General features: G+C 47.1%; 1 protein-coding gene across 10 annotated transcripts in view; it reads left to right on the forward strand.

Moving 5' to 3' along the window:
- Nucleotides 1-4,456, forward strand: part of LDB2 (LIM domain binding 2) — a 329,166-nt gene extending 324,710 nt beyond the window's left edge. For 4 of the 10 annotated variants that reach the window (XM_037126828.2, XM_037126829.2, XM_037126826.2 and 1 more), the window contains exon 8: nucleotides 3,127-4,456. In XM_037126828.2, coding sequence (XP_036982723.1) covers nucleotides 3,127-3,357 — 231 coding nt within the window. In that variant the 3' untranslated portion in view covers nucleotides 3,358-4,456. Of the gene's footprint in view, nucleotides 1-51; nucleotides 195-2,866 lie in introns of all 10 variants that reach the window. The other 6 variants (XM_053672491.1, XM_037126831.2, XM_053672490.1 and 3 more) reach the window with 3 other exon arrangements.
- Nucleotides 4,457-10,949: the final 6,493 nt, after the last annotated feature.

Here is a 10,949-nt window from a genome sequence, read left to right on the forward strand (position 1 = left end):
GGCGAGGACTAGGGTTTAATCCTTGGATTCTGCTTCTCACTCCATGAGCAGGGGCTAGGAGCCATCCCGAACTGCAGCCTCAACCCTGGGAGGGATGGAGACCTGTGTCATTCAACAGCAGTGACCCCTTCTGGCCAATTTAAGGAGAAGCATTGAGGGGCCCTGAAAGGAGTCACTTCCAGTCCTCCTCAGAGGTTGGTGGTCCTTGCACGGGGGATTGATTGGCAAGAAGCTGTGACATGGGCAAAAGCTGGTGGCACGTCCCAGCCACCAGGGAGGAGCAGAGGTCTGCTCTGTGGGGAGCCGAGGGCACCTGGGTTGCTCTCAGCTGGACCAGTATTGCCTCCTGGGGAGACACAGATAGCAGAGCCGGGAAGGAAATGCACTCGTGTTGAATGTCGGGGCGGGGGGATGTTTAAAGATGTGGGGGGGTGGGGAAAATGATGCCGATATCTCCTAGTTCAAGTCCACCCAGAACATGCACTATGTCTCCATTCACTCCACACGAGGTTAACTGATCAGGTCTGCTTAAAGAGGGAACCACGGCCTTAATCTAGAAGTTCAGAAAAACCAGGGGGAGACATGTGCCTGATTGAGTAAGTGGCCTCAAGGGTCTCCGTGCATATAAAGTCCATAGCACACATCTCTTTGTAGCTTTCCATCAGTTCATTACACACACACACGTACACACACGTGCACACACGATCGTGTGTCTGGCCAAGGCCATTTCTTACAATCAGTAAGGTGCATGCGGCATCTCTCTGGAATGTAGACCACTTAAAAATACCTGTGCCTGGGCATCTTCTCCAGCTGTTCTCAGAAGAAAGATCCACCAAACATATTACAAGCCTACATCAGCCCCATCTGAAGTGATGCAAATCACTATTTTCAGAGGACTTTTCTTGAATGACTGTTATTTTCAGATATAATGAAGGCATCTGGAGTGTTGGGAACTTTTCTCTTCACATCACGCTTACGCTGGCTTCTCATTTTTCTCCTCTTTTTCCTGTTATGCTTCTCTCCTCACACTCTCCCCGCCTGTATCCATAACCTCAGACTCACAGTACTAAAGCACACCCACAGGGTGGGTTCTAACACCTTTCCCCGGCCCAGTGGCACCTTACGCATGCATTTTCCAAGCCCATTAGAGCGTGCGTCCCATTCCCATGAAGTCACCCCTCACGTCATCCTCTGCTGAACTTGCGCTATTCTTTCCAGCTACCTTTTTCCTGATCATAAGCGCCTTCTCCTAATTGCCTGTGTCAAAGTGGCACTTTTTAAACCTGAACACCCCTGGTAGGTCCTATGGCAACCGCCCTGGCTAACCAGATCACCTTGGCACCTCTAAAATCATGTCAGCTTTCTGGCCAATCATAGTCTGTGACTTTCGCGTCTTGCCTTTAGGCTCCTCATGAGTCTCCTAACATGTCAGTATCATGTCTGGCTCTTCGCCACATAGTATGTATGTTCTTGGAAGCACATATCTGATTGTCCTGCCAGTACCTCCATTGCTGCGTGTACCCAGTTCATATTTTAGGCATTTACTTCATCTGGGACATTGCTCTTTAAAATCCCTTTTTATCAGATCACAAGAGTGATTTGCCAAAAAACGTAGTTTGCAAACCTATCTATTATCTTCTCATAATTCTGGGGAAATCAAGCCATCAATCAGGCAAGGTTTTCTATTCCCAAATAGTTCAAGCAGTAATGCAGGGCTTTGTTTGGCTGGCACCCTCGGAATTTTAGATGGGATCTGGAGCACCTTCTGGACTGTTTCCTGGCCCGAGCAGAGGCACAGGCTGCCCAGGAGAGCCTTCTCCTGCTCCAGTGAAGAGAATTTTTTGCCTAGTCATCAAGATGCTTCATCAGATTAGCCCGCCCCTCTCAGGGAATGCACCCTTCCATGGAGAAGGCCTCCTGCCCAGGCCTGCCTTGGCTGGTCTCGTGGTGGCTTGGGGCACTAGGTACTCTTGTGGAGTCACTGCACTTATAAGTGGACCGTTGCTCAGAGCTTGCCCAGCAGTCTCCACCTGACAGGTATCCTGTCCCTTGCCCAGGTCCCCCACCAACCCGGTAGAGTCCCCTGTGAACAGAGGCCGGACCTGTGCCCTGTGCATGCGTCCTTCTCCCCCATCTTCGTGCCTCTCAGCAGTGGCCTCCACAGTGGTCCCCATGACAGTAGGTGGTTTCCTTGTTAGCATGGAGGGACAATTTGTACTTAAAGGCGTGATTAGATGGATTCTTCTTGCACGCTTCCATTTCTGATCACTCCCGGCTTCATCAGTGTAATTATAATTAGTGCTCTTCATCTTCCTTTTATGCCACCAGCTGGACAGACCGGCTCTCTTTACTGCCCGGATTGGTGGCGGGGCTGCCTGTGTGGGGATAGGTGACTGCCACCATGAAATAACAGATGGTAAATGCAGGGCTTGTTGGCAATCAGCAGGTTTTTGCTAATGGCTTAATTAGCTATGCAAATTGTCAAATCAGTGTGAACATTGTTTTTATCGAAAACTTTACCTAAATTAATTACCATAATTAAGTAGCGGAATGTCAAGGATATTGGCCGCATAAAAGGGGCTGACTGAGTAGAGAAAAAGAGAGATTCTGTCATCAATTACAATGTAGACCATCCTCGGGACAGGGAAGATGCCATTTGGAATGGGTGGCGTGAATGTTCCAGAACCGCATCCTCCGGGTGTTCGCTGCTAGTTTCCAAAGACCCTAAACGAAAGTGGTGGATTTTCGGAGGTATTGAGACGCACCCCGCAGAAGGTTCCACCGCCCTCTCTGAAGTCCCCAGTGTCAGCAAGTTAAAAGCGTGGATTTTTTTAATTTTGAAAAATCCATTTTTTTATTTCTGCAGATTGCTAGCATTGCTCGTTCTCCGGTGTCAGGCTGCGCACTAAGGACATAAACTCGCGTGGTTGTTACACGCCAGGAGGCGATGTTTTATTTCCTGTAGAAATCAAATATGCATCTCGGCCCCCCGACACTGAGACTTGACCCCGGTGTACAGCACTCGAGTGTGTCTGTCCTAGGTCCCCCAGCTCCTCCCACTAGTGTTTTAAGCTGAGCTTCTCTCCCCCAAGGTTTCCCTGTAATAATGTCAGCTGCTGTTCACAGGATGTGATGGTGGTAGGAGAGCCAACTCTGATGGGAGGTGAGTTTGGGGACGAGGACGAAAGGCTAATCACTAGATTAGAAAACACGCAATATGATGCGGCCAACGGCATGGACGACGAGGAAGACTTCAACAATTCACCCGCCCTGGGAAACAGCAGCCCGTGGAACAGTAAGCCTCCCGGCACTCAAGAGACCAAATCAGAAAACCCTCCGCCCCAGGCGTCCCAGTAAAGGCGGACCGGCACCCGAATCCTCTGTCAATAAGGCCCGCGGGTTACACACACCACGTCAGATCCCTACTTACAGGAGAGGAAGAAGGAGACATAGAACTTTTTCACGCGAATACCTATTTCTAAACCACAATGATCTGAGTTCCTTTCTTTCACTTTTTTTTTTTTTTTTAATCGAGAGGATCATTCCCAATGAACTTCCGTGACCCTTCCCTGGAGGCCTTCACAGGTAACACAGACACTGGCACTGATCGTAACTAAAACAAGAGCAGACGCTAGCGCTTCTCCTGGCACCGAGTTAACCGCGTGTTTGTTAATGCCCTCTCCCCTGCAGCAGACGAAGCCCATGCTGTCAATAAGCCCTCAGTGCTCAGGAGCTCATTGTGTGCCGAACCTAACGACAGATGACTTTTTAATATTGTAAAATATTTTCTGCTTTTTGACTTGCATCTGAGAGTTTCTTGTTTCAGTAAAAAAAGAAAAGAAAAAAAATCCGCTTTTGGAAAGTAATTTAAATGTACCTTTGTTCCCTTCACCTTTTCTCTCATTGGGTAACAGCGAAGAGGACCCAGCACGGGAATTTATGAGAGAGCGAATGTCAGCCGGTTCTGCAGCCCGAGGTGGTTCAGTTGAGCCTTTAGTGCTGAAACAAGAAATGTCTTTTTGGTCATCAAAGACCCCAAGGCAGATTTTCATGTAAGAAGGACACTTGGCCCCTTGAGAATTTATGCATTGGTAAAATTGCTGTTGATCCAAATATTTTCAAGCCATGTAATCCATTACTTTGGTGGGCAGTTTAATAAATCTGGAACTCTTTTGTGTTTTTTATTGTATCTGAGTTGACCGTTGTTTCTTTTCATCATATATTTCTTGTATAATATTTTGTAAAGCCCTCGCCTGGTTCTTTTATGGGGACTTTTTTCTTTGTGGGCAATACTGGTGTATTTATGTGAAACTTTATAAGAGAACTAATTTTTCCATTTGCATATTAATATGTTCCTCCACACATGTAAAGACGCAGTGGCTCCGTGTGTTATAAAACAGCTGTATTTTATGTATGCTTTACTGATAAGTGTGCCGATAATAAACTGTGTTAACGACCCAAACAGTGAGTCCGGCTGTTTCTGAGCACAGGCAGTGGGATCTGCCCGCCATTAAGAGACGTATCCAGCTTACGTTCATCACCCAAACTCCAGATAGGGTGGAATTACAAATCCTGTGCCCTCTTTGATGAAGTGTGGCTCTTCTGCCCGCACACTAAACTGTACTTGGGCAGACACAGAGGTGCCTTCTCTGTGTAGGGCACTGTGCTGGCCAAGGACATGACAAGGACAAAGGAAGGACTGGCCTGAGCCCCTGCAGGCGGCTGGGTGGGAGGGCAGAGGCTTCCACACACGGAGTACTTACTCGGCACCGAACAACTCTGTTTCAGCAAATCCTCACAACTCCACTAAGTAGGCATTAATATCCCCATTTCTTACAAAATCGATGCCTCGCTTGTCTATTTTTCTAAAAGATTTGCTCTGCAGAAAACATGGAAAATTTACTGGAGGACTTCTTTGTTTCAAGAACTTTCTTCCTATTCTTGTACTTTGTACCAATACGGGAGATGAGAGAGGAAACCTGTTAGCATGTATTGAGGGTATGTTAAGTGCCAAGTAGTTTTAATTTGTCATCTCAGCAAATTCTGGAAAGGAGGGTTTGAAAAAGAGAAGTGAAGGGAGGACCCATGTCTTAGGCTGGGATTTCCACAAGCAGGGCCTGAGACCACGATTCCAAGACACAAGGTTTACTGAGGGTGCTATCTTCGGAGAAAAATATAAAACCTCTAAGGGAATGAAGGGAGCAGAAAAAAGAAGAGGAAGGAGCCTAGGAAAACTGTGGACTCAGCTAGTCCACTGCCTGGGCCTGGTCCACGGGCACAGGGCTCAAAGCACAGACTTCACTGCAGTTATCCCGCCCTGAGCTCACCACCAGACTTGTGAGCCCGTGCCAGTCAGTCCTTGGCTGAGGCCCTCCCCTGGTGAGCAGGGGATTGCAACCTTCAGAGCAATGTTCCTGCCATTGCCCACGGGCATTTCTGCAGTGAGGAGGCCACCGAGAAGGCAGCAGTCACAGCGTCTTGGAGTGGGAGTGCTGGTCTCTGAGAGGACAGCTGGGCAGGACACGGGCTACCTCAGCAAGTGACTTGCCCTGTCTCATGGCTCATGGGTGACACAGTGGGGTTGTAATGGAGCTCCCTTGACAAGACCTGGGTTCTTTCTAGAACATCACACTGCTTCCTTAGACTAGTAACATTTTAAGGGAAATTGTGCAGTAGCATAGCAACAGAGCCAAAGGAAATATAGGGTAACAGCTGCATCTTGATTCCCCACTGTGAAGAGAACTTCCAGTTCATCCCCAACCCTACCTCACTGTTTTAGGTTTTCTTTTATCGATCCTTTAAAGTCACCAATATGCAGTCATTATAGATGATGCCAAGGACAATTTGTTTGACGCCTATTCTGGTTACCAATTCTTGCACAGCAATTCCACCCCAAATTTAGGGACTTGGGTGGATGATTCATTATCAATAAGTTACCTTTCTGAGAGCTCCCTGGCCTCTGCCAGATGGTCTGCTCTCAGGGGCTCAGGTGCTGGCTGGGGCTGGAGTTGTCAGAGGCCTGACTGGGCTGAACATCTCAGATGGTGGTGCACTCACATCACTGGCTGTGGGGTAGGTGCTTAGTGGGGGTGACTGAGCACAGTGCCTTCCCCTAGCTTCTCCATGGGGTCCTCGCTGAGTGAGGGGTGGGTTCTGGGAGGGCTGTTCCAGGAGCCAGCATCCCTGGAGAGGAGAAAGGTAAGTTGCCAGTGCCTAGAACTGAAGCAGCATCTTCCGCATCTCTGCACTACCATCAAAGCAGCTCACATTCAAGGCTGAGAGGCATAGGCTCCCTCCTCTGGTGACAAGTGGCATGTGCCTACAGTGGGGAGGAATTGATGGTGGCCGTCTTTAGAAACAACCATCTACAAAGTCCAACACAGCCCACAACCTGGTCCTCACCTACCTACACTTGTTGCCCCTTGGACCGTTTCTCCACCTACCTGGACTCCTCCCAATTTTCTGAACACACCAAGTGCTCATGTCCCATGTGTCTTTGCATGTGTTTTCCCCTCTTGGAACGCTGACCCCACCTTCTTACATAACTGAAGATCATTGTCTAAAAGCCCTCCTCCCTTCTCACATCCCCTGAGGTGCCTCCCTGGCTCAGCCTACTCTCTAGGGCCCACGGGCACTTTGCTCTTGCTTCTGCCTTAGCACTGTCCTTGCCAGCTATTGTTGAATGCCCCTCACTGCCCACTAGACTTTTCTCAGTCTGAGCAGTGCAATCATTTCCACTGAATCCTCTATATCTCAACTCTACAGACATGTTGGTAGAATAGCGTGAAAACGCCCCAATAAGAAATCATAAAGCCACTGTTTACCACTCATTGTCCTGTTACACTTCAAGCAGTCTGTAATGCCATGGCCCAATGCAGGGTGACATTTATCTCCGTAGGTAAATAATAAGGTGAGTGATGCATGTCGAGATGGATGTATTCAGGTTTCTCGAAGAACAAATCAGCTCTAAACAAACACTTTACCAGGCTTTGGGCTAAGCCTGACCACGATTAGAGAAGCCCCAGGAGGTGTTTCAGGCCCAGAATAATCCCAGGGCCACCGCTTATGAAGTGAACACTACGTGTCGGTCCCTTGCAGGGTGCTTTGCCTGGGCGGGCTCAAACTGGGGACCCAAGGGCGGTGCATGAGTCGGGTTTGACTTTGTCACATTTGAAATCCCAGCCGACTATGGCAACAAACATTTTTTTTTCTTACTCATGGGACTGTAGGTCACCTGGGGCAACTATGGTTCAGGGCTAACCCTTGGGTCTCTTCCTGGGACAGTGGTTCTCCAGGACATGCTCTCCTCCTGGAAGATTCTGGGAGAAGTGGCGATGAGAGGCCAAGTCACATGTGCACATCTGCTCCTGGTGTGTGCATTGGCCAAAGCAAGTCACAAGGACAAGCCCCACATCGGTGGGTGAGAAATACAAACCCCTGGCGCCCCACCCTATCATGGTGACCTACGAGGCATTGGCTGCAAAATTTCTGATGGTTGGCCAACATTTAAAAACTGATACATTTCCTGTGAAAACTTCAAAATTTCTTTCTTGTCTTAGAAACAAATCACATTTCTAAGTCCTTGCATGGTGGCCGTCGGCTGGCACAGAGTCACGGCTCCCTGCTCAGATGTTCCCCAGCTTGTCATATTCAACCCATTTCACCACTTGACTTGTCTGTCTTCTGCCCGCGACTGTGTCCATTATACAGTTGCTCTCTCTCCGTAAAACTGCATTTGGAAGTGGGAATTATGAGCCCCATTTTCCAGATGTGAAGACCGAGGCTCAAGCAAGTTCATTGCCACAACTTGTCACATAGCTAATAAGTGGTGAGATGGGCTTTGAACCTGGTCCTCAGGGCCAAAGTCTGTGCTCCTTTTACCAAACCCTGCGGGTATAATAGGAGTCATAATAGTGGTTACTATCTGTGGGCAAGGTTAGGAATGTGGTGAGCTTGATCACACCGACTGTTTGCAATATCCCAGTGGTCAAGGTAAGGTTACCATCCCCATCCCCGGCATTACAGATGGGACTCAGAGCAGTTGAACAGTTTACCCAAGGTCACAGAGCCCACAAATGATGACATCATGTCACCTCGACCTTGAACCACTTTCTGAGACTCACTGCCAGGTGCAGAGTCTGCAGGTCGGGTGTTCAGAGGTGTTCTCTGACCTGCAGGAGGGTCTTGGCATCCACCTTTCTGCCATTCACTGTGTATCATCGGAGGCTGTCCCAGAGTATTTCGGAGATCAAGACCTACCTCCTACCTGGTAATGGAATGAAGCAGGAAGACCCCTTCTAGGACCATGAAATCTCAGGGGCATCGAACAAAGGGTTTCTCAATAACTGGCCCAATCCCTGCAGAAATTCTTTCTCTCTCCATTTCTCATTACCCGTGAGGTGAACATTTAACACAACCCACACTGGTATTCAACCCACATGGGGTTGAATGCAATGGGAACAAGGCCAACGAAATCTCAATTTCCTTAAAGCAGAGTTGGCAGCATGCTTGGGATATTCATTTTGTATACCTTCCTATCTTCCATAAAAAAAAGAACAATCACTAGGCTTTTTCCCTTGATTTTTAAATAATGCATGCTGATCATGGGTCATTTCCACAAACAGGAACAAGAAGAAAATAAATTTCACTACCCTGGTATAACCATTGCTAATATTCTGATACATATCCCCCCATATTTCCTCTTGGCTCATGTACGTTACAGTGTTGGTAATATACAGACAAGACAATTACATATCCTGCCTATTGCCTGTAATGTATCAAGCCACTTTGTTAAGTATTCTTTAAAAACATGATTTTAATTTCCATATAATGATCCACTAATGGAATGTACCATAATCTATAAAGCCATTTATTTATGGCTGGTCAACTCCCTTTTTTTACATCCCATTAGAATTTCATAATCATTAATAAGCTGGTCAAAGGTTGATAAGAGTGTGCTAAATCAAAACTCACTTTTTGGGAATTTGCCATGTGCCCAGCACCACAATGAATGCTGAAAGATTTCTGCACCTAGTCTTGCCTTTGACATACTTACAATGCACTTGAGAAAGAGGACCAATGAATAAAATGCTATCCAAGCATCATGTAAGGCTAAATATATTCCAAGTGTGAATAAAGCATAGGGAATGAAAACTCCAGGTGTCTAAAGATATGGAACTCATATTTTTGCTTTGCACCACATTTAATCTTCGTGGCAACCAGGGGAGGCACACATTTTGTATATGAATTTCAGAGAGGTGGAATAACTTGCCCAGAGTCACACAGAACATAGCAAGGTCAAGTTGGAGTCAGCACACAACCCCAAAGCCCGTTCTTTCTCTGGTTAGCCACAGGAAATCCCTGGGGGAATGGCAAATGCTGTGATGGAGAGTGGGCACTCTCTTTCAGGAATGACTTCATGAAAGAGAGCGAGAAGGGACAGCACACTGTCACACATGCACACACTCAGGTGTCTGGTAGCTTCTCAGAATTTACCCTCTGGCCTCACGTTCTTTCAGCTGTCACTACTGTCCAGATGATGTCTCTGATCAACCGGAATACTGGAGAGTTTGGGTTGTGAACAGCACTTACTACATCAGTACTGTTGGTGTTTATATAAAGGTATTTCTGCACTTGAATCCACTGAGCTGGAAATGGTTATTAAAACTGAAAGGTTATTAAAACTATAAATTAAGGGAGTGGTGAAGCATTCTCTATGGCCCTGCCCAGCCCTGACTTTTTGTCTTGGTGTCTACTCATTCCAGAACTTCACCATCCTGAAGAAAACATTTCTCATTTTCCAAGGGCCTCCAAAGTATCTCTGGGAAGTGTTTATTCCTGAGTTAAGCAAATGTGTTCAGGAGAAAGTTCTTCTTTGCATCTCTTCCAGAGCTGACATGCTGTATTTGAGCTCTTTTTCAATAATAGATCATTCTTTCATTTTTAACACTTAACTTGTTAAAATTAGTTATTTACTCTTTGGGAGTTTGCAGAGCCTTCTGCCATATTCTAATAAGCATGTTATTGCTTCAAGGAAAATTTGCAAGAATTCACAAATGAGTGTGAAATTGCTTTAACTTCTGTGGCCTAGCAGAAGTCCACTGTCACAAAAGTGAACACAAGTTTTGTAGAAAGACGAAATTTTGGAAGACCTAGGCACTGTCTGATGCACTGCTTTTTGCTAGTTCTGACCACGAGGGGCAACTTGGGGCTTTGTGTGGAAAGGCTCCCAGGACCAGCTCACTGCGAGAGAAGAACAGCATGAGCTCACAGTGCCCGACCCTGGGGGCTCAGATCCCTTGCACACTTGCTGTCTCTACCCTAAATCGCCAGCATTTCAAAGGCAGAGACCTTTGGCTCCATCACAACTGTTTCCCCACAATGGATGACAGACCCCCATTTTCCTAAGACCATCCCAGTTTTAACTCCCAAGGTTCTTCATCCTGGGAAACTCCTCATTCCCAGGCAAACCCACCCATACATGTAGCCAAACAGACTTACCCAGGGCCATGGCAGCCACTACTGATTTATCAAGCATCTTTTACATTCCAGGTTCTTTGCATAAATCAGGCAGCCACACTGAGGGGAGGCGTTAATGTCATCATTTTATAGGCAGAGAAACCAAGGCAAAGAACATTAAAATGCCCAAAGACCTCCAGCCGACAAATAACAGCTGGGATCCAATCCTAGGTGTGGCTGGCTACACAGCCTGTGATTTCTCTGAGATGCCCATGGCTCTAAATGTTCATTCAAGTGCAACACGTGAAGCTGACTGAAAAGAACAATCAAGAATCAGTGACCACGAGACAGCCTAAAATTCCTGAAGAGCCTGGTATGCAAACCAGGTCCACCCCTGCCTCTCGCACCATCGCTCTTTCTGTTGTAGGAGAATTCCACTAGCTGATTGAAAAAGTCACCCCACTCGAATGCTGTTGGCTAATTAGAAATGA

The sequence above is a fragment of the Artibeus jamaicensis genome, unplaced genomic scaffold, assembly GCF_021234435.1.
Source record: "Artibeus jamaicensis isolate MK-2021 breed Jamaican fruit bat unplaced genomic scaffold, CSHL_Jam_final contig_76, whole genome shotgun sequence".
NCBI lineage: Eukaryota > Metazoa > Chordata > Mammalia > Chiroptera > Phyllostomidae > Artibeus > Artibeus jamaicensis.